Raw genomic sequence first — 24,163 nt, 5'->3', positions numbered from 1 at the left:
TTGGTCAATGGAATCTCTCTATTTTGAGATCTTTTAATTTCTCAGTTTATTATATTTCATCATATAAGTGGTTTTCTCATTATTAAAATCAATGTTTATCGCTTTAAGTGTTTCTTAAATAAATGTTCCTTCTAATGAGATTGAGTCATAACAATTTCCAATACTGATAATAGAGTTGATAACAGAGATGCTTAATATTGATAGCAAAGTGATTTTGGGTTTTTTTGTTTTTGTTTTTTTAAATTTTATTTATTTATTCATGAGAGACACAGAGAAAGACATAGGCAGAGGGAGAAGCAGACTCCACGCAGGGAGCCCGATGTGGGACTCGATCCCGGGACTCCAGGATCACACCCTGGGCCAAAGGCAGGCGCCAAAACCCCTGAGCTATCCAGGGATCCTGCAAAGTGATTTTGATAAGCTAAAAAATGTCGTGAGGTTTTTCAGAATAACAATTTGTCTCCTAGACAAAAAGGCACTTATTATTTGTCTTCTCACCTTATAAAAAGCTTCTTATAATAGTGATTTTACCACATTTTAAAATTCATATTTTAACATAGCTTGCTTTGTATTATCTCATTTTAAAACTATTATTTATATAGCTACTATATATTATGTAAATATTTATATATTTTTTTTCAGTAGCTGGTTAATACATTTTTAATTTGCTAAGATATTTCTTTAATTTGTGTTGCTATTCAGCATTCCTTTTTCTCTCTGGCGCCTATCCTACTGACTTCAAAAAGCCTAAAAAATCCGAAAATCCCATATAAACTGATGTATGGAAAATCTTAAAATATAATGATGGTAGAGAAAAAGAGTATTAAACATTGTCCTGAAAATCATTCCATTAACAGAGAGATTAATCAGTAATTCTAACATTCAGACATATAATAAACACAAAAAACATTATAATACTGAATGATATTTTCCCTTTTTCATTTTTTAAAAATATTTTATTTATTTGAGAGAGAGAACATGAGGGAAGGAGAGCAGACTCCCTGCTGAACAGAGAGCCCCAGTCTCAGGACCCCAGGATCACAATTAAGGCAGATGCTTAATTGACTGAGCCACTCAGGTGCCCCTGAACAATGAGATTTTCAATAAAGGGAGATATTAAATACTATATAGAAAACTCATATCTGCAAAGCAGATAATTGGCAATGATGATACATATATTAAAATACATGAAAACATAATCATAGCAACTGTTTTTCTTTTGGGCTGAAAAGAGGCATATTGGAGTTGTATAAGCACTATTTCAATTGGGATAGATATTTAGACATTATGCAAAAAATACTTGATTGCAGAAGAGCAGATATTAGCATGTGTGTGAATGTGTGTTTTCAGTTAATGCATTTTCATTCATTCAGAAAAGAATGCCAGATTTACTTTAAATGTGACATTGTGAAATGTTAAAATGCCGTTTTAGACTTTTGCTGCTGCTGCCTTGCCTTTCCTTTAGCATTCACCAAAAAATGCAATCTTATCATCCATCCAAGTTAGAGATCTAGAAGCAATCCCAGAATTCTCACTGAAGGGCACTCTACCTTCATGCTGCCCACTCAATTAGTCACAAATTCCCGGCCCTCCTATACCAGACAGCTCTCTCCACTGTATGCTTGCTCTTTCACTCTCTAGGCCCAACATAACTCTCTGAGATTGAACAACATAGCAGTTGATGAATTGTACAAATATTGGTGTTGGAAAAATTATTTAACCAAGTTTATATCTCAGTTTTGCAGATTTTTTTTTCATATTTTGAAATCATTTTTGTTTTAGGTATCAATTTAGTAAGTCCTTTTCAAACTCCTAGTCCCTGGTGAGTGTGCTTTTACTATCACAAGGCTGAACAGCCCTGAGACGTCTAAAGATGAGGACCATCACCTGGATCAGTAGACCAGATCTATGGGAGTTGGAATGCAAAATGTTTCTAAAACAAATATAGAAATCAAGGAAGAAATGGTGATGTCAATTATTTTGTATCTCAGATGATAATGTTAAAAAACCAGGTACTGTAGGGATGTCAATAAACTATCATCCTATGTCTTAAAACAGTATATGAACTGCTTCCATACTTTAAAAGAAATATTGCTGACAATCAGCTACTTTTATTTATTTTTAAAGATTTTATTTATTTATTTATTCATGACAGAAACACAGAGAGAGAGGCAGAGACACAGGCAGAGGGAGAAGCAGGCTCCATGCAGGGAGCCCGACATGGGACTCCATCCCCGGGTCTCCAGGATCATACCCCGGGCTGAAGGAGGCGCCAAACCGCTGGGCCATCAGGGCTGCCCAATCAGCTACTTTTATAAGTGATTAAATCACCTACCAGTTTCATGACTTAATGTTTCCAAATCCGTGTTGTTTCATCTTTGAAAGTGAGATAATGAGAATACATATTTGATAGAACTGTTGAGAAATTTAAATTATATAATTCTCACAAACTATATAATTTTGTGTGGAATCTGGAATATAGTCAATATTTTGTTATTTTTGATAAAACACTAGTAAACAATAATGGTTTCATTATTTTTATGGTCATTGTTATAACTTGGAGCAGACCAGACAATATTACTGAGCTTGATTTGACCTTTCATTGTTATTTTATAGATGGAAAAGTTATTTTGAAAATAAATGTGTCAGTGTCCTAACATCCTTTCAAAAGCTAAATATTTATTTGATATAGGGAAAAAATAGTCTTAGTTCAATGAGAAGGTATGGATTTTAAAGGTATCTTTTCTCCTTAAAATCCTACAGACCCAAAAAAGAAGATAAGACAAAGGATTTAGAAAGTATTATATAACTAAGAACAGCACCAGCCCCAGACTTTTAATGCTTTTGCAATTTTGATGTGAAAAAGCTCAGGCTCCCATTCTAACATCAGTACTACCACAGACTGTGTAAGACATGGTCAAGTCGATTAACCTCTTTCTGCTTTAGTTTCTTCATCTGTAAAGTGCAAGTAATATTACTTGTCACTTGCCAACCAGCAGTACTTCTTCAGCTAATTGATGGTCTCAGCAGGGATGTTGCAAAGATTAGCAGATAAATGATTTATAAACCCCTTGAAATATTAAATAAGTGATGTAAAATGCTTTAACAAGAGAAGGACAGAACAGATCATTCCATGTATTAATTTGCTATTTAATCATATATACTTAATTAAAAACAACACTCTAAAAAGAGAGAGCTGTTAAGTACAGTGAAAATAGGAAAGATTACTAGGAACTCTAGAGTGGTTTTTGTTGCTGTTTTTTTTTTAAATCCTATTATAATTAAGAATATATAGAAGAAAAGTATATTAGAGGAAGTGTTTATAGCTCACCTCCTCAAATTGATGAAAAGTCTTCAAGACAGGAAAAGAACTGAATAAAAATAAGGAAACATGCTATCTCAGCCTATCTTTACTATTGACAATGGTATGACCTTGATAAGTTTACTTAACCCATGAGAAGTTTAAGTAAGATAATTAAAATCAACTCTACAAAATGCTTTTTATAGGTATGTGAACAACATAAAAAATCCTGAACCAACCACTGTGAGGAAGTAAAAAATTTAAGACCCAAATCTCCAGGAAAATAAAATAAAAGAGAAGAGCAACATAAAAATAATTAATTCTTGCACAGCACAAATTAAATGAACACTATAATAAAATTCATCATTATACCTGGAAATGGGAAGAGGGTGTGGTTTATAAATTCACCTTGAGAGATGAGCAGGATTTTGTTGTCATTGGATGAAAAGAGCATTTTAGGTTGAGAAAACAGCATTAGAAACCAATAGAGGGGCGCCTGGGTGGCTCAGTCAGTCAAGCATCTGCCTACAGCTCAGGTCAGGATCCCAGGGTCCTGAAATCAAGCCTTGAGTCCTGCTCAGCGGGCACTCTGCTTCTGCTTCTCCTTCTTCTGCCCCTTCCCCTGCTTGTGCTCAAGCTCTCTCTCTCTCTCTCTCTCTCTGTCAAATTTTAAAAAAGAAAAGAAAAGAAAACCAATAGAAGACAAGTGATAGCTATGAATGAACCTTAGTATACGGGAGAGAGATAGTTTAAGGAAAGATACTTGTAAAGTAGGTTGGCTTCACATTCTAGAAGGCCATGCAAAAAAAAATTAAACTATGTTTGGTGGGTTCCAAGGAGCCACTGAAGAATTTTTGAGTATTTTTATGTTTTATAAAGTTCATTCTGGTGATAATGTAAAGGGTAAGTTGGAGAAAAATATATTTAATTAAGAAAGTAGTTATAACTTCAGTGTCAAGAAGAAGATGATGAAGGCAGTGACCAGAGAAAAAATGGAAATGAAGAATATAAAATAGACATTGAACAGATAGAATTAAAATAATGAGGTTTGAAAAATGATTAGCTGTAAAGATGAAATGTGCATAATTATTGGGATGGAGTAATTGAAGACAATTTTAAGATTTCTATCCTTGGTGCCTGAGCAAATAGTAATAATATGCACTAAAATTATTAAATAATGTATAGTTTTGGGGGTGGAGGTGGAGATACAGCAAAGAGATCCCATTTTGAACTTAACTAAATTTGAGTTTTGAGGACAATCATGGTGGAATATTCAATAGGCAATAAAAATTCTCAAACTAGGGGTACCTGGGTAGCTCAGTGGGCTAAGTGTCTGACTCTTGGTTTTGGCTCAGGTCATGATCTCTCACTGGTGAGATACAACCCTATTCTGGACCCTGTTTTCAGTGGGTAGTCTGCTTCAGATTCTCTCCCTCTGTCCTTCTCCCACTCTCGCCTGTGTATGCAATAAATAAATAAATAAAATCTTAAGAAAAGAATTTCTCAGGCTATACTTCAGAAGAATATCAGGCCCCAAATATTATAGATTTGATAGTCACCTATATACAGGTTAAGAGTATGGAAGTAAAAGAGATTATCAAAAAGAACATAAAGAACAAAAAGAAAAAGAATAAATATTATATAAGAGGTAAGCAGAGGAAAGAGCAAGAAGAAATACCAGAAAAAGATTATGGGGAAATAAAGAGCAGTAACTTTGGTAGCCAAAGATGAAAAACATTTCAAGAGAGAAATAGCAATGTAAAATGCTGTCAACAATTTTATATAGATTATTATTGTGAAAAACCTTGAATTTTGTGATTAATCTGTAATGGTTTTTCTTTAAGAAAGCAATTCTGATAAATTAATAAATGTGTGAGTCATATTGCAAAGAAAATAAAAATAGAGAAAGCAGGAAAAATCTGTATCTACCTCTTTTCCTATAAGTTTGGGAGTAAATGAAAAAAATATGTTAATGTCCTAAAGAACATAAAGAATTAAAAGATGAAATATATTTTATATATAACAGGGAAAATGTAAGCAATCTTACAGTCATTGGAGAAATAGGGAAAAGAAGTAAAGGGCAGAACTGAAGTAACAATAATGAAAAAGGAGATAGAATAAAAAGTACTAGTCAGGTATTAATGTTGGGCAAAAGGACTCTTGAATAAAGAGATGTACAATTTTCATGTGAGGATAAAGAAAGAGGAATTGAAGAAAATTATGTAGGATGACCTTGATCTTCATAAAGTCATCGGGCAAGATTTTCTGTGGAAAATAAGAATTTGAAAGAAGCACAAATTCTGAAGAAGCACAATAAAATAAAGAAATTGCTGTTGTTAGAGATGGTAAAGAGGTCAGCTAGAAATGAACAAAGCTACAAATGAGTAACTTTGAAGTCACTTGTTGCCTAATTAGACACGGAAATTATTTCCTAAAGCAATACAGCCTACACTTCTGGCTTTGTAACATTTTTAGGCTGAGATTTCTTATTACAAAGTTTTGATTTGATAAGCATTGTGGAAAGGAAAAAAAAAAAAAAGATTTGAATCTGAGCTAAAGGAAGTTCCAGAGAATAATTTAAGTGATGATGCAAATGACTAATTATGAGTTTACAAAAACAATGTGAAAATGTGCCCATGTCAAAAAAAGGAAGTATATATCTATGTATATCCCGATAGATAGATAGATAGATAGATAGATAGATAGATGATAGATAGATGGAAATAGAAATATAGATAGATGTTTATTGGTCTATATATCTAGATAGATAACTATACATAAAACTTTGAATGAAAACATAAGGGTCACAATTATCACCTGACTGGGATCAGAGATGAATTGATGAATAGAGAAAAGATTGAGAAGAATAATCACTAGTATCAAATACTGGAACATTTTTGAACCTCAGAAATTGTATTATACACTGAAAATCAGGAAGAAAGTGAAGAACTTCCTTCAATCAAGGGTGATTGGATATCAATTCTAATAATATTAATCAAAATTTTATTGTGAAAACCAGCAAGAGACATTCTATTTTTTTCTCATATTGGGCAAAATTCATTCTAGCAATGTTTTTGTGATAAAAAGGTCAATACCTTAGGTTCAGAATAAAAACCTAATTTGACTTCACCTAGGTAATAAAAATTGCCATCTCTGTGATATAACTCAGTATATGAGGCTGCTTTTTCAAAGAATGCTTTCAATGGGACCCTATCCAAACTCTTCTGAAGTGCAATACCTGTCCTTGTTATATAATAAATAATACTCTAGAGCATGCAGTATCATCACCTGGTGCAGGAATTTAATCATGCCTTAACAGAGAAGACTTTTGTAGAATTTTTAAATTGTAGCTTAAATTAATAGGGCTGTGTTTTTTATTTCTTCTTTGCTGTCATTCACTCCAAAGTGTGACTAGAATATAGCTCAATTCATGGAAAAAGGGAATCAAGGCTTCGAGTACTAGAACTTTGTTCTGAGCTCAATACTTAGTGTGAAACCCTCTGATTTGTGAGATTAAGGGGTTGTTTTTTGGAAATAAGCTACTAGATTCTTAAGCCTGAATTAGATAAACAAGAAGAAATTATAACAGGAAAGAAAAAGAGAAAAAAGATAGTACTTAGCATGGAAATAGAATAGCTGATATTTCCAGAGTATTTTAGGAATCAAAAATTTGCTCAGTTAAATTCTTTACTAAAGAGTTTCCTTCCATAATCTATAGTGTTGATCAGACAGCTTCCTGGTCATATGATATCAACAATTCTCAAAATTTGGTCCCTGGACTCCTGCAGGTCGCCAAAACCCTGTCAGCCAGTCTCTGAGACATTTCATTGGGTTCACAGATTCAAAATAATTTTCCTAATAATATTGATGATAATTGCCTTTTTTTATTGGCCAACACTTGCATGAATGGTGCAAAAGCCTGGTGGGAAACACTGCTGGCACATAACACCAATCAAGTCAGCAACACCAAGTTCTACTAGTAACCCTGGTATTCTTCACTATCACATATTCACAGATAATATTTTTAAAATGCTAGATTTACCTACAGATATACTTGATGAAGCAGTAAAAAATGCTAAATTTTTATCAAATCTTTACCCTCGAGTACAGATCTGTTAACATCTTTGTGATGAAACAGGAAGTCACATGAAGCCCTTCTGCCAAAGTACCAAAGTAGATGGTTGTCTCAAGTAAAGTACTTGGGTGACTACTTGGGCTGAGAGCTGAATTAGCCACTTTTTCATTAGTCACCATTTTTACTTGAAAGAACAACTGACAGGCAAACTGTGGTTTTTCAAACTTGGATATTTGGCAGAGATTTTCTTGAAAATGAACAAAATGAGCTTGTCACTTCAAGGGGAGCAAAATCCAACTGTATCTGTTGCCAATGATTAAATCTGAGCTTCAAACAAAAATTACAGTTTTGGAAAACTTATTACCTGCCCCTGTGAACTTCTCAGTTTCCCAAACTTTAAAGACTTTTCTGATGAGATAGGTAGTGTTACTAACAAATGTGATATTGTATAATATGGTACTATTTGGAATTTTTGCATAACCCAGTGAACCAGTTATCTTCCAAATGACCAATGCTTGATACTAAAATATATATATATATATGTATATATACATTTATGTGTGTGTGTGTATATATATATATATATATGTATGTATGTATTGCAAAAGATCCATTTAAAGTGCAAGGTAGACCATAGATTTTAATAAAACAGAGTCCATAGTCTGTTTATTGATATGGTTGAGTTCCACATTGATAAAAAATCCACAATCATCTGAAAAGGCTATTAAAACTCTCCTTATATTTCCAACTAAAAAATCTGTGTAAGGCCAGATTTTCCTCATATACTTCAACTAAAACAACATATTGAGACAGATTGAATGCAGAAGCAGATATGAGAAACCAGATGTCTTTTATAAAGCCAGACATTTACAAAATTAAGCCAGAGAATTGCAAAATGTAAAATAATGTCATTCTTGTCACTTTCTTTTTCCTTTGGAAAATAGATTTCATTTAAAACATATTATTTATGGAAACATGTATGAGTTTATTATTTATATTTTTAACTGAATTAATAAATATTTAAAAAATTTTCAGTTTTAATTTCTCATATGATAAATATAAGCAGATATAATCACATAAACAAAAGCTCACTAGTGTTTTCAATAATTTTTGAGAATGTAATGGATATCTGAGACCAAAATGCTCCAGAAACACTAATGTAGACCAAGCCTTAAGCATATAGTAAACTACTCAAAAGCTTTTAACACACTTCCGATGATTTCATAAAGTAACAATTGAGAAGTTATATAATTGCATTTGTAATATGGGACAGGAAGAATTTTCCTTTTCTTTTAAACTTAAAAGAAATCATACCATTCATACTAGAGAGAAGACTTCAGTGCCTGCTGATGGCATTCTCTCCATTCTTTCTTCCAAGTCTGTGAGGCTCATTTCATATGTCCCCATTTACAGGAGTAAAATTAGCATGTTATCCAGTCACCATTTGGCTCATGACTCAATGTCACTATAAAAATCACTTTAGCAGCTTCATAGGCCCAACTTCTTTTAAGATACACATCTATGTGGAATGCTTCAATTTGTTTAATATAGGAGACGTAAGTACATACTTTTCCTAGCCTCTTGCAATCTCTCTAATTCTGTAAAATCTACAAGGGTAAAATCTTTTGGTTTATTCTCTTAAATAATTTGTATATATGATATTTAAAAAGGTAAAGAGCATAAACAAGAAAGACCAACATGAATCATGAATTCAGTTTAATAGTCCATTATACAAATGAAGAATCTTTAGAATAACAATATTCTGTTTCTTTTGTTAAAGAGTGAGAAAGTGAGATATCTTTCAAGAAGGGAGAAAAGAAAGAGCAAGCTTGTTCCTTAGTCATGAATTTTGATTGGCTTTTTAGATATCAATATTTGGAGATTTATGCTTTAAAATTTAACGTAACTTTAAATGTTACAGTACTTAAATAACAAAATGTGGTTTTTTTCCCTCTCTAATCAAACTATGAGTATTAGTATAATTGGCTGTTTTGTATAACTGGATACAAAAGGATATAATTTTATCCTGTTTTGCCATTTTGCTTTATCCACAAAATTCTAATTATAGCAACATAAACAGGAAACTTTAGTGGAGCCCACTTTGAGTAAATTTTGCAGGTTTTATTCTGATTAGTTTATTTTTATAAGGCCAGAGTGTGTACTAATTAAACTCTATTAAACCTCTACCAGCTGTTGACATTAGATTTTTTTAACCTTTATCATTTTTTGGTTATTAGACATAATCATTTAGCAATAGCTTCCCCAGAATATCTAGGCAAAACTACAAGTCATTATACAGTGGAGTATTTGGTGTAAAAGATATTTCTGGTCTCTGATAGTCATTTCACTTAACGGAAGAGCTGTGTCTAAATGTTTAATTGAAAGAAAAAATAACATAGCTGCCATACATGAAAAAATATCTTTTTTTCAGCATTTAATGGGAATTCACTATTATCATGGAAAGAGAGAGAGAGAAAAAAAAAGAATACACAGCACCTATATATTTTATTTAAAAATGTAATTGTGTTCTTCAATCACGTATTTATGTTTGCTATTTGTCAGCTATTTTTCTTTAAACTGAAAAATAAGTCTATTGTCCAGAGAAAGAAAATGTAATGAAAGTGAAATACTATTTTTATGATGGCTATTACTATAATAATAATTTTAATGGACTAAAGTGGAATACACAATACTTAGCACATCAGTCTAGTAGCTATGTTTTATAAGTACTTAAGGAGAGAAGTTTGTAAGATTAAGCTCTTCTCACATTCAGCATTAGTGTCTTTCAAGCCAATTGAAAGCCATATATACACATTTTGAAGGTGAACCTAATATACATTTACACCTGTCATAACCCCATTTCTTATTCCATGTGCTTATTATTTAAGAGAACACTAAGTGAAAATTCAAATTAAGTTGTTGGCTCCCCTCTTTATACATAGAATTACTGCCAGGATCTTTTAACATTCCCAGATATACAAATCACAACACAGTACACATTCTTTTAATTCTTATTTTCTCATGAAAAATGTCACATTTTTTACCTGTCTCATTCTTGATATTTCAAATCTCCTTAAAACTATTAAAAACAAAGTAAATTAGATATTAAGCCCCGACAGTCACATGTATTATTATGACAGTCTACATAGAAAAATGATAATGGCAAAAAAATAAGAATTTCTATTGCAAAATGTAATGCTTTCTATGCAAAACCCATAGACTTGACTGCTAAGTAATACACAGATATTACTTAGCAGTCACTTAATAATCTCTAAGATTTATTTTCCTCATCTGAAAATGAGGATATTTTTGTCTGCTCCATAGCATTATTAGATGAAAAATGATAGCAGTTGTGCTTTTTTAAAAGCCTGTGTTTTAAAAACCCATAAAGAGACTAAGAGTGAGAGACAGTAACAGTGATTATGAGACAAACTTATTCCTGTAACTTCACCTTTCCTTAAACTTTTATGAGATAATATTTATTAGGCTTATATGCATGTCACAGAATTGTCTAGTCCTCAGATTCTCCACCTATAAACATTTATGAATTTTTAGGATTTGGTAATTTAGTATAAATAGGGAAGAGGGAAGTTTTCTGTGGCTACTGAAGGATGCAAAATGTTTTTTCTGTATTGTTTAGTTGTATTCAATATACTTCATTCAGCACTGAGTATATGCAAAGGACTCTACTAGAAATTATATGTAATTAAAACATTAAAATGTAGTTCCTGCTTTGTTGGAGCTTATGATCTGTCTAGGAGGAGAGGTAATTATAATGCCAGTTAGAATTTAAGTGCTCTGTAATAGGTAAAAGTCAAGGCCCAAGCAGAAGTGCCAGCTGAAAAGATAGGGAAAAGAAGACAGAGAGAGATGGCACTTGGCTGAATTCTGAGACAAGTCCATTTCAACAAGCAAGTTTGTCAGAGGAAGGCATTTGAATTAGAATCACAGGCTTGAGCAATAGAGCAGCTGAGAAACTCTGGAAAAATATTGTGCCTTATTCTGCAAGGGACCTAGCGTAAGAGCTAGTGGTTGAAGGTAAGGCAACAAAAGTAAGTTCTTTCCAGATTGTGGAAAACTCAGCAATAATCCTGAGATCTTTTCCTGTGTTTTACAAGGAGTAAAAATGAATGAGATCAAATAAAAACCAACATGACCAGTCAAGTGATTACACATGGCTATCGAGTGAGAGAAAAAAGCACAAGTATGCTCCAACAAAGTGTATTAGTGAGGCCAGTTTTCTCTATTTGTGTTTCGTTGTCGTCTTATTTTGTTTTATTGAATTTGAAATGCTTGTGCAGAACTAGGTGAAAATATCTATTTAGCAATAGATATTTTCTCATAAAAAATGTCACATTTTTTACCTGTCTCATTCTTGATATTTCAAATCTCCTTAAAACTATTAAAAACAAAGTAAATTAGATATTAAGCCGTGTGTGTGTGTGTGTGAGGAGCCTAAGGAAAAAAGTCTGAACAGGAGATGCATACTTTTGCATTATCCATAGTGAGGAATTAAAAGCCACAGGATTAGATGAGTATTTCAAGTTCAAAAGGAAAGAAGTAAAAAAGGCTAAGGACTGACCCTGAATTCCTACAAAATGTGCTGTAGGAAGAGAAATCTGAAGAATACAAAAGTCAAATAGGATGGAACGAGGATAGTAAGGTGACAGCTGTGGTGTTTTGTTTTCTTTTATCAGTACCCACCATGTACCAAATATTTTGTTAGGTTCTTTAGATACATAATGCAGATAAATTGTCATAGCCACCTTAAGAACTAAGTATATTTATCACAATTTATAGATAAAACATTGAGTACAGAAATATGGAAAGTCTAGATTAAATTACAGAGAGCTATAATAATACCTTTAATAATCTTGCCTCTGTAGCTTGCATTATGTGCCAGGGTAGAGTTTCAAGGAGAATGTAACTGGCAATATTAAGTATTATTGAGAATTCAAACAGGATGGGCACTCTCCAGAAACTTAATAATTAAGCAGCTATTTAATGTTAATACAAACCATTTTAGTGATCTATAAGAAAGTAATCTCCAAAAAAATATATACTACATAAAAGCCAGTGGAATACAGAAATTTTCAAGTTTTGTTCAAGGAAAGTAAGAAAATAAAAGTAGCTGAAACCTTCTGAGAAATTTAATAAAGAAAAGAGATAGTTATGCAAAGATGTATCTTTATACAGGTATAAAGATGTATAAAGGTTGAAGAAAGAATATTTCGTTAAATGATTGGAGTTTTTTGTTGTTGGTTTTGATTTTGGGTTTTTGTTTATTTAGTAAGAGGACTTGAACATGCTTATAGACTTATGGGAAAATGCAGAGGATAAAGAAGAAATTATTATTGAGGGAAAAATAATGGATGGAGCAAGGTCCTACAGGAGGTGACAGGAAATATAATTAATATCATATCTTAGAAAGAAAGAGCCTAGGTCAACCAGAAAAGAAGAAATAATGTTTTACAGAGAAATGTGTTTGAGAGAGGAAGAAATTTAAAAGAATTTGCAGTAGATGTCCTATGTCTTCTAAGAGAAGGAAGATGCAAAGTCATCTCTTAATGCAAGTGGTATCTGGTTGTGTGGCCTGTAAAGCATTTGGAATCCTTCCCACAGAGAAAAGCATATGAAAGAGTCAACTAGAGGTGAACTAAAGAATTTCTGAACAACTCAGAGTGTATACTAATAATAGAATCGAAAATTTCTAGTTGAGCCAACTGGCACAATTTTGTGACTTTTTCTGGTAACACTCAGTTACCCAGTTAATGAGATCAGAGAAAGTGCTCCATACTGTTTTCCTAGGTGAAGCTTATTAGGAAGATCAAAGTGACAGTAGGTCAAAGGAACTTCTTGATGCCAATAAGAAGTTACATAAAATTGGTCAGCAACTGATCCAGACTGGATCTAGAGGAAGCTTAAAAAGGATTAAAGGAATTAAAAATATAATCAGTGTGAAGAACAGATTCATTAAGAAAAAAAGAATAAGTGAATATTCTTTTTTCAAGAATAGGTGGTTATGGCTATGAAAGAAATCTCCAAACTCGAAATTTTTGAAATGAGATATTTTTAAGTGATCGTTGTTTTTACATCTTCACATGAAGTGTCATTAAGCATCATGCCATTCAGCTGTCCTATTACTTATTAGAAAATGGAAGACCAAGAGGTCAAATGATTTTCCAAAAGGATCTTCTGAGGAGCATTTTGAAATTTTAAGTAAAAAGTAGTCATTAAATCATATTCCCTTAAAAATAATAGTAGATATAGTTGAGTGAATGGAAACCAATGTTATTGATAATATAATCACAGTAAGTAGTCGTATACATATTTTTCCCATTTCAAATGTATATTATGCTATTCTTCCCTCCTTCCTGTTTCAGCTTCCTCTTAAAGAAGAGAAAATATAAAAGTTTTCTCTAGATTGAATTAGTAGCTCCTCATCAATATGCATTGGGGGAACTAAGTCTAAAAGAATGTGCTACTGACTGCTTTCCTAAATTGCAGTGTAGATGGCATCAAGTTATTTCAGAGTGTGTGCATGCCATGATGATGTATGGGTTCCAACTTTTACTTCCCCCGTATTTCTTATTTTTTTAAAGATTTTATTTATTTATTCATGAGAGACAGAGAGAGAGAGGCAGAGACACAGGCAGAGGCAGAAGCAGGCTCCATGCAGGAAGCCCAATGTGGGACTCGATCCCAGGATCACACCCTGGGATGAAGGCAGCGCTAAACCGCTGAGCCACCTGGGCTGCCCATATTTCTTATCTTTTGAAAAGATTCCTTTCTCTTGATTATTGATATGTTCTTAATCTTAAACTATAAAAAATGTAATTGGAATAGGAGGGAAATGATTTCACTTTAAAATTCTGTTTAGACAATACAACAGAAATTTATTGTTTCTTCTATCCATCTTTCTTTTGATTTTTAGGGAAGAACATAAATTTAAACAGAAAAAAACTAAAGATTTGGTTTTGGTAGTTTTTTGTTAATGCATATATCATATTTTACCCTGAGGGACACCTGGGTGGTTCAGTGGTTGAGTGTCTGCCTTTGGCTCAGGTTGTGATCCTGGGGTCCTGGGATTGAGTCCCACATCGGGCTCCCTGCAGGGAACCTGCTTCTCCCTGGGCCTATGTCTCTGACTCTCTCTCTCTCTTTCTTTCTGTGTGCCTCATGAATAAATAAATAAATAAAATCTTTTTTTAAAAAGTACCTTGAGGGATCCCTGGGTGGCGCAGTGGTTTGGCGCTTGCCTTTGGCCCAGGGCGCGATCCTGGAGACCCGGGATCGAATCCCACGTCAGGCTCCCGGTGCATGGAGCCTGCTTCTCCCTCAGCCTATGTCTCTGCCTCTCTCTCTCTCTCTCTCTCTCTCTCTCTCTGTGACTATCATAAATAAATAAAAAAATTAAAAAAAAAAGTACCTTGAAAATATTTTATTTCATTGAGTCTTTAAGCATATATATTACAAGTTTGGAAAAGTCACTTTCACTGGCTTTTTTTTTTTTTTTTTTTTAGGGCGGGTGGGGCAGAGGGAGAGGGAGCAAGAGGATCTTAAATAGGCTTCACACTGGGGTTGATCTCACAACCCTGAAATCATGACCTGAGCTGAAATCAAGAGTGTGACTTAACCGATTAAGCCACCCAGGCACCCCTCATTGACTCCTTTTTAAACTTGAACATTTTATTTCAAAGATTCAGTCAAGAAAGATTGTTATTCCTCTCAAGCAATGACTTAACTAGGGGGCCAAAGGGAGCCATCCTCCTGGACTTGAAGCAGTTATTTGGTCACTGACATTGCTTAAAATTGCTTGCACATGGTGATGATAAAAAGCAAACTGAATTTTGGTTAATTTCATTATTAGACTCTGCAGACAATGTACTTGCATTCTGCTTATCTCTAGGATGGACCAATTTCCATTCTGCCCCCAACCTTGGTATGCTACTGATCTCAGGTTCTTCTCTCTGCCTTTGAAGACTGACTGAAATAGTATTAGAGAAGGAGAATTTTATGATCTAAACCAGGTGTCCACAAATTATGGTATTCAGGCCAAATCTGATCCTATTACTATTTTTGCAAATACAGTTTCTTTGACATTTAATGTAATTACTTTAACTACTTTTGCACTACAACCACAAAACTGAGTAGCTGGAATAGAGACCATTTAGCCCTCAAAGCCTAATTTATTTACCATCAGGCCTTTACAGAAAAAATTCCCTGATGTTAGATCAAGGATTAAAGCATTACTTGCTCTGTGGACACCTAAGCAAGACCATTATTTCACGTTCATATTGTAGGCCAATAATTTAATAAGTGTCTTTGTTAAATGTTACCATTCACCAACCTTATATTAGTTTTTCTTTGTTTTGTAGTCCCTGCTATGTGGATATTTGTTAGCAATGACTGATGTGGAAACTACATATGCAGATTTCATTGCTTCAGGAAGAACAGGTAGAAGAAATGCAATACATGATATCCTGGTTTCCTCTGCAAGTGGCAACAGCAATGAATTAGCCTTGAAATTAGCAGGTCTTGATATCAACAAGACAGGTGAGTTGCTTGACACACATCTCTCTCTGAACATGGGATGATTTGTAGCATTTCACTAAGTAGGATTAAAACATGAAAAATCACCTTTGAAAGTAATTTAGTAGAGTTATAAACAGTCTAAGGAAGATAAGTCAGGGACTAATCTCTTAATCACTCATACTCCATTTTCATTGACTCTTCTTTATAGGGTTTTCCACTCAAATGCAGAATCCTTAATCTTATTTTGGTAATGCAATCAATAAAACACATAGGTTTTTTTAAAAAAATCCTAATCTCTATAAAAGCTCTGAAATTTCTATATAGAATATTTAACAAAATTGGAGCCCTTCAATATCGGCCATCTATAATATTTCAATAACCATTTCAAAGGCACAGGGTCTCTGGGACCAATTCTATTGAAAAAATGGAAGTAAAATTACATCAGTGTCTTTGGTAAAAAGATCTTACAGTTTTCTTTTCATGATAGAACTAGTGTGTGGAAAATTTGTCTTATTATTGGGCCTTGCACTCTTCCTACCCAAGTAATCAGACTTTACCAATGAAAAAGTAAAACAAGTTTGTAATATCAAAGTATTTCTGAGTATTTAAATAAATCCCAATAGTTCTTTCATTCATAGCTTTTGCAAGATTTAAAACTGGATGTCTTTCCCTAACAAATCTTGTGTAAAAATAATCTTTAAAAGTGAAAAAAAGGAGTTTACCACAGAGGAACCACAAAGTTGTGTACATGAAAAGCACTTAGGAGTTTCTGACTCATGGTAACCACTCAGTACTTCTTTGCTATTAGAATTTTTATGATGGTAAAGCTTTCTGGTTATTGGAAAACGGAGTCAGAGTTTTATGTTAATGAAACAGCTAAACAACATTACCCTAAAATACCTAGGGATAGTACTTTATTCAATGGCTAAGGGTCAGCAGGTCACAGATTGGTCTTTTCAAATTCAAATTGAAAATAAAACTTTACTACCACCACCTTGGAAATATACAGGCTTATGCATACTTTAGGTTTTGTTGTTTCTCTGTTATTTACTACTAGAAGTTACTTAGGAAAGCAGCTGTCAGAAAGGACTTAGGGAATTATTGCAATTTGGTTGCATGAAGTAAGTAAAATTTTTTCTGTGGTCTTTGAGAGTTTGCTAATTTCTTTTATGAGATTTATATTTTTATTTGTAAATTAATACTCTATTTTAAATAATCTGCATTAATTTTAGACACCTCTAATATTATTGATAGAGCAGTTCTATTTCTTCCTCTTCAGTCTTCACTGAAATTAAGACTCATCAGCATTAAGACCTAGCTTATACAAGAGAATATATTAAATTATATAACAAGTGAAATAAATTGATTTCATATTAATAAATATAATAAAATACCTATATTTTATATTAGCAGTATTATTAAACAAGTTAAATTAATCAAAATATATTTATGCTATCAAATGCCTTCTTTTCTAAACATTTCTATATTTTAATTACTATTCTCCAGGCTCCTGAAAATTTTTGTCCAGCAACAGGCAAAATATAAACAGTAGTAACTTTTTTATTATTCTAAGTACAAAGAACTAAATATAGTAACTGCAATTATGACAAATATATAATGACAAATGCAATATCAATAGCTGAATATTATGAGGGACTTCTATAATTCTTGAGTGTTTCAACTTCTTTTTAGTTTATACTCAACAATATTGCTGTCCCATGTTTATTTCAACTTTCTAACAAGCATCTATTTAGCCACGAATCTGTGACTGCAGCATTATGCTAAGCCGTGAGAAGTGTTTTCTGACACCTAGAAAGTTCCAAGCTCCATGGAAGTCAAATTCCTCATCTTGTATTTATGCAGTCAGTTTCATCCTTAAGTATTCTTCTGTCTTGTATCTGCCCTAATTTGACTTCATTCTTTTGGTTACCAAGAGCTTTTCATATTTATCAAGTTTTTGTTGTATGCTAAATCTACACATCTCAGATTCAGGCCATCTACACATTTTGGGAGGCTATTCATTGCTGTAATAATGAAAGTAGTTTGTGAACATGATATATAATGCCTGGTTATACTCTGAAAACCCCTTTAGAAACAGAATATGTATATTTATGTAGAACTGCTTTTAATTTCCTTATAGTATCTGGTGAAATGTTTTGTGTATACTCATTAAGAATAAAGGAGAAATTGCCTCTTAACACATCCATTTAAAGAATGGAACAGCCTACTCACCTCTATCTATTTGAATTATGGTAACAAACACTCAGCAAATATTGATATAGTTTATGTTCTTCAAGGGCAGACTGGAGGCCATAACTATCTGGCCAGAGACCCATGAGCTAACATAATGTCCCTTCATCTTGTACTGTTGCTTTTAATTTTTTTTAAGATTTTATTTATTCATGAAAGACATAGAGAGAGAGAGAAGCAGAGACACAGGCAGAGAGAGAAGCAGGCTCCACACAGTGAGCCTGATACAGGATTAGATCCCGGGTCTCCAGGACCATACCCTGGGCTGAAGGCAGCGCTAAACCGCTGAGCCACCCAGGGTAAAGTAACTAAACATCTGAGAAAGCAGGTGGGTTCTCAACAAGTAATATAAATAACGTAAAATGCAATTTTAAATATTTCTTAAAATAAGACAGGAGTGAAATAGTAAACTTGCTTCCTATTCTGATTTCTGCCTAAAATCACTTTCAATTTCTGCAACCTGTGAAACTCTAAGTGTCAAAACCTGGCCTTGAGATTTCCTAGCTATTTATCAAAAGCATAGGTGATCACTAAGCACTGTATAAATTATTATTTTGTTTTTGAGCCATGCTGTCCCTAGTTCACAGAACCAGAATTAGCCAGCCTTTGAAACACTAATTGAAGAATTGATTACCAATAAAATATACTTGTCTCTATGAGAACTTCAGACTTTTTGAGTATCTCTGAAATTCCCAATATGATATCTTAAGAGTCAGTAAATATAGACAATAGTTTTTACTTTGCCTTTATCTTTTTCTCATTGTCTCTTACAGAAGGTGAAGAAGATGCACAACGAAGTTCCACAGAACAAAGTGGGGAAGCCCAGGGAGAAGCAGCAAAATCTGAAAGCTAAAGCCCACTTTGATAACTTCAGCAACATCTGACAATGTCTCAAATCTCCAGGCCTGGCTGGAATGCATTTGTTTCCATGAGTGAAAAAGGGGGGGGAAATATAGCTGTGCTGCATTGTAGGAATCTGCTCATTATCATGTTAAAAATGGGGGCAGAGGCTGTGGCTGCAGACAGACTTTTCTCTACCTCTGTCATTAGCAATGGTTGAAATCATGTGGCTTGTGTTTGGATGTCATTTTTGTATGGATCTTTTCACTTGACCATATGACAAAATGCTTGTAGAGAGTAGCACTGACCTAGATGATGATTCTTCCTGTAGCATCTGGCCCCTCACAATGTCAGAGGATTTAATTGTGTCTAATTGCAAAAGGTTGGTTGAACCCCAGAGTTTAAATATCTCTGGTCCAAGTATTCACCCAGTAAAAGAACCATCCAGAAAGCACTGTTTTTTAGCATTATGTATCTGTGTGTTCCTGCTGTGTTATTTACACTGTTTTGTATTGTATAATAGATGCTCAGCACTGCCCCCTTCTTTGATTGCTTATGAGAAACAAAAATAATGTATGTTTTTTTTTTTTTTTTTTTTTTTTTAAATAATGTATGTTACTGTGAATTTTTATACCACTCATTTTTAAAAGGGCTGCCTTTTTCCTTCTCCACAGTGTGGTGGTGTACACAGGATAGATCACACTTTTTTTAAACTTAATCTTTCCCCTTGATTCACTGTTGGTGAATTTATTAAGTCTAACCAATGAATTAAGACTCTTTTGCTTTATTATACAGGCATTTGAAACTATCTGTTAATGTGAATTTTACTTGAATTCAGTCTGTTTGGTGTCTGCACAGACCAGAATTCAATATGCAAATTTTGTTTTATTTTCAATTGGAGAACTTTTCCCAACTAATATATTTTTTAAAAGTTTTTAATTAGGATTTTGGATAATCAAGATGGTGGGAAAGATAAAACAAGATAATATTAAGAACGGGAAACATTTTGTTCTTATGGAATCAAACTTCTCAATGTTGTATGCTACTATTTAAATTTGGAGGACAACTTATCTGCATGGAGCTGTAACAGATGGAAAAAATTATCTTGCAATCATGTGGACACCAATCACAAAAGTAAAGCCCTTGCATTGTGTTTTTCATGTCTTTTTTCAGCCCTATCAGATACAAATGTTATTATGCACTTTTTAATGTTTGTAAACTTTTACTAACAATTAGTGTGAATTGCATTCTGATACAATAATAATTATCATTAGATGCTAACAAAATACTGTTGATAGCCTCTGCTGTGTTTTGACATCATGGTTCTTCTATGGAAAGTTTCTGTGAGCTATGTAATCCCATTGGTCAGTATTATAAAATCATTTATCAGTAGTAATAAATAAGGAACCAGTAATATGCCAATGGCTCATGGATAACTGGACAAATAACAGATAACAGGAAGACCCTTTACAATAAATACCCCACTTAATTATCCTCAAGGTCTTAGAGATGGTCCCATGTGAGGTAGGTTAAGCAGCATTTCCACAGATAATCTCCATGGACATACTGGGAATTCAGCCCTCCTCTGTAGCTGCTTATAGGATAAAAGGCCAGTTTGCCCTCATTTCCCCTTATAGTATTTTCCAAATAAGTAGGATAAGGGTGGGTATCATTTGGTCCTCAATCAGATATTACTAGAAAAAATGTTAATAGAATGAGTCTCTCAGAAAATAGAAGGAAGACTAAATATTAGAGTACTTCATTCTAACCAGTTAGGGTCCAAAATCTCAAGTTAAAATTCAAATAAATCCACCTGTTAATAGACTTACAAGTGGGAAGAGAGGTTCCTAAGCTTTTTTAGAAAATCTCTGGTAGTCCATTTAAAACATCCAACCCATAAAATCACTTTTTCAATATCCTCATTTACTATCCTCATGGCTTTCTTGTGAATCTAGATAAAGTTCTCTCCATCCTTAAAGTTGTGGAATTCCAAACTGATTACCTGTGATTTTGTTAAGTTTAGGACTAGTGCTGAGTGTATGTGGAGAGTTTATATTCCTATGTGATATACTATTATTAATGCATGTGGTGTCATGCTTGTCTTTGAATATATAATAGTGCTAAATTGCAAAGTCATATGGAGCTTTTGAATTATTTTGACCTTTTACTGCTACTTTGTCTGCTATATTCAAACCCAGAGGCATTCCCAAGCTAGAAGATAAAAATCAACTTTCCAAAATGTCCACATCCTATAAATGTTGCTCAGCAAAAGTCCACAGTGTCTTCCAAATTATATTGTAATATCTTTTACTTGCAAGTCAGTAATATACATGGGATTGAATTTTTAAGGAGAAAAGGAAAGGGTGGAAAACTAAGGCATTAGGTTGAGAATATGCAGTGAGTGCCTACTAACCAATGGACATTATGCTAATCACTTCCTAGCACATTTTCTCACATTTTATTTTTTCTCCTCAGATAATTTGATTAAAGAGGTAGTGTTATCCCATTTCACAGATTAAGAAGTTAAGGCTTAATAAGGTATAACTTTTCAAGTTTAAAGAGCTAATAAATGATGAAAATTAAGATTTGAACCTATTTTTATCTGTTTCCAAGGAGCTTTCTACTGCACATGCCATAAAACTAAGCTAATTATAGAGCATCTTTATCTGTAAGGGAACATTTAGAGATAAACTGGTTCAATCTCCATATTTTAGAGAGGGAAGTGACTCTTGGAAGAGGAAATTGTTTTTCTCAAGGTTACCTAGAAGGGTAATGACACAGATGTGACCAGACCATACATAGTGCACTTAAAAAAAAAAAAAAAATTCAAGTAGAATTTATTTTGCGTGTTATACTCCCCCAAAATATTTTTCTGGCATATAGTCTATGAATTTAGCATGGTTCAGAATTTTTTTGTGACATGCTACTCATTTTGTTTAATTAACTAGAAATAGGAAAATTTCAGTTTTTCAGCTCATTTGTCATAGGTATGAACTTGTCAAATTTACCTTCTATTAATTTAAACATCCTATGCCAACATACTGTTGTTCTCATAGTCCATAGAAATGTTTTTGTAATATATAACAGGCAGTCTTCAATTTTTAGGCAACACTCCAAGAACTGCTCACTGTAAATGCCCTACACTTGAGTCTTACTCAGACACAGTGAAAATGCACCATTTTTGAAGACGAATGATATTGCTCTTTCTCTTCAGAGAAGCAATAATGGGTAAAGAAATGTAACTGCTAGGGTAGCCAAGCTTCTGAGTGAAGCTTGTGGCAATAGGAAGACAATGTATAGTTATCAAGTAAATACAGGAAAGCATCTATGATTTATGATGTCTTAATAGGCCCCAAATTGTTCTTTAATTAAAGAGTGGCAGTCTCTGAAGTAATTTGTGAGCTTGTATGACTTTTGTATTTAGTAATGTTGCATGCTCACATAATTGATATTAAAAGTAATACATTTTTTCTGAAATGTGCACAGTGTATTAAGAGTATTTATTGAACATACACTATGTATTTGATGCTTGAGAAAGTGCTGCGAGTGAGAAAGGAGAAATTCAAAGCCTCAGCCATCCTGTGGTAGACATACCAGTATTCGGCCTCACTTTTTCTGGGCCTTTACTCCAATAATTTTCACCTCCACTTCCACTCTGGTAGCCCACTTCCTGTACTTCATCATCAATCAGAGCCAACTATTACATCCTACACCCCTATAGTTTTCACTTGCTCATCTGCCGGGCAGTGATTTTGAATCAGGAAAAAGATCAGTGTTTATCAGAATCCCTTGAAAGTTTTACCACACTCCTTCCTCCACCCATATACATCCTCTTTATCTCTCTCTCTCTCTCTCTCTCTCTCTCTCTCACTTCCCCTTGAGAACACTCCCTGTGCAACTTTGTCATTTTTTTCTGCCGCCCCCCTCCCCCACCGCCCTCACCCTCACCACCTGAGAACCACTAATTTGGAAAAGCTGCAAAGTTTCCAGAAGCTCCAGCTCTATTTATGCCACTGAAAAGTTTTAAAATGAGTCAGTAACAAAATGGAATGCTCACAGACACCCATGGTTTTACTATACTGAGGATAACATCTTGGGGTAGAAAAGCAGAGAGTTTAATTTCTTTTATTGAGTGGTGTCTCTTTTCATTATATTATTTTTATCACATAAAGGCAGTAAGGACCAAGAGAATCCAAGGTGGGACCTAGGAGAAAGTAACATCAAATAATACCCTGAGTTCAGGCAAGGTCTTAGGCAGAAGTGGTAAAAGAGGATGTAAATCTTTAGGCTCATTTTACTTAGGTCACAAGGATAGAACACTACACAGGGATTTGGAACAAAATGCTAGCCAGTGGGAAACAAATTTGTATTTTCTCTGGTGTTTCTTCTCTTTGTATATTTGTTGTCTCTAGGCCAGAATGTAAGGATTTGGGATCCTGGCTATCTCTCACTATGAAGTCAAAATTAACAAAACTATCTGACTATAACCGGGTAACTTTCTAGTTTGCACCACCTCTACTTTCTGATTAAATCAAGATGGATGTTTCTGTAGCAACTCTCCTCCCAGTCTGAAATCCACTGTTAACCTCATCAGTTCTCCTGATTTTCTTACTTTCTTGTCTTTCTGCTAGCTCTGCTCCATCAAAACCAATCAAACCATCAGCTTTCATTCTATTTGTCTTCAGAATGACTATAACAAGTTTCTAACAATGCTTATTCATTGTTCACAACTGCATTTTAGACATGAGTGCTGTGCAGCTATTTTTTTGTCATATCCCTAGGGATAGAGGAAGTTTCCCACTACTGTCTAAGACGTAGGTTTTCCTTTGACATTTTAAAACCATTTTCTTTTAGGAGGTCTGTTAATTATCCTTTTTTCTTCACTCACTTTACCCTTTTCTACAAATGTACTCAAGTTCTCAGTTCCACTCAACTTCCCTACTTGTATTTCTCAAAATAGTAATCTTTGCTCTTGTTTTCATATTTCTCCTCATTTCTTATCCTTTTGCAATCTGACTTCCAATTAAATTTTTCATATTACCAACAACATCTTTAGTAGTTCTTGGACTCAGTATTGTCATTGAAGCCCTAGTCGATGTGTAAATTTGAAAATGATGATGTTCCACAGGAGTCAAGTTTCTCCTAAAATAAAATTTAATGGT

The 24,163-nt window shown here is 33.7% G+C and overlaps 1 protein-coding gene across 3 annotated transcripts in view; it reads left to right on the top strand.

The window, feature by feature from the left end:
• Positions 1-22,478, top strand: part of PKIA (cAMP-dependent protein kinase inhibitor alpha) — a 98,160-nt gene extending 75,682 nt beyond the window's left edge. For 2 of the 3 annotated variants that reach the window (XM_041768873.1, XM_041768875.1), the window contains exons 2-3: positions 15,755-15,932; positions 18,935-22,478. In XM_041768873.1, the coding sequence (XP_041624807.1) occupies positions 15,755-15,932; positions 18,935-19,014 (258 nt within the window). In that variant the 3' untranslated portion in view covers positions 19,015-22,478. Of the gene's footprint in view, positions 1-8,797; positions 8,933-15,754; positions 15,933-18,934 lie in introns of those variants that run through there. The other variant, XM_041768874.1, reaches the window with a different exon arrangement.
• The last annotated feature ends 1,685 nt before the right edge of the window (positions 22,479-24,163 follow it).

Source organism: Vulpes lagopus, chromosome 9, assembly GCF_018345385.1.
Source record: "Vulpes lagopus strain Blue_001 chromosome 9, ASM1834538v1, whole genome shotgun sequence".
Lineage (NCBI taxonomy): Eukaryota > Metazoa > Chordata > Mammalia > Carnivora > Canidae > Vulpes > Vulpes lagopus.
The sequence above is the reverse complement of the archived record's forward strand: the minus strand, read 5'-3'. Positions and strand labels throughout refer to the sequence as shown.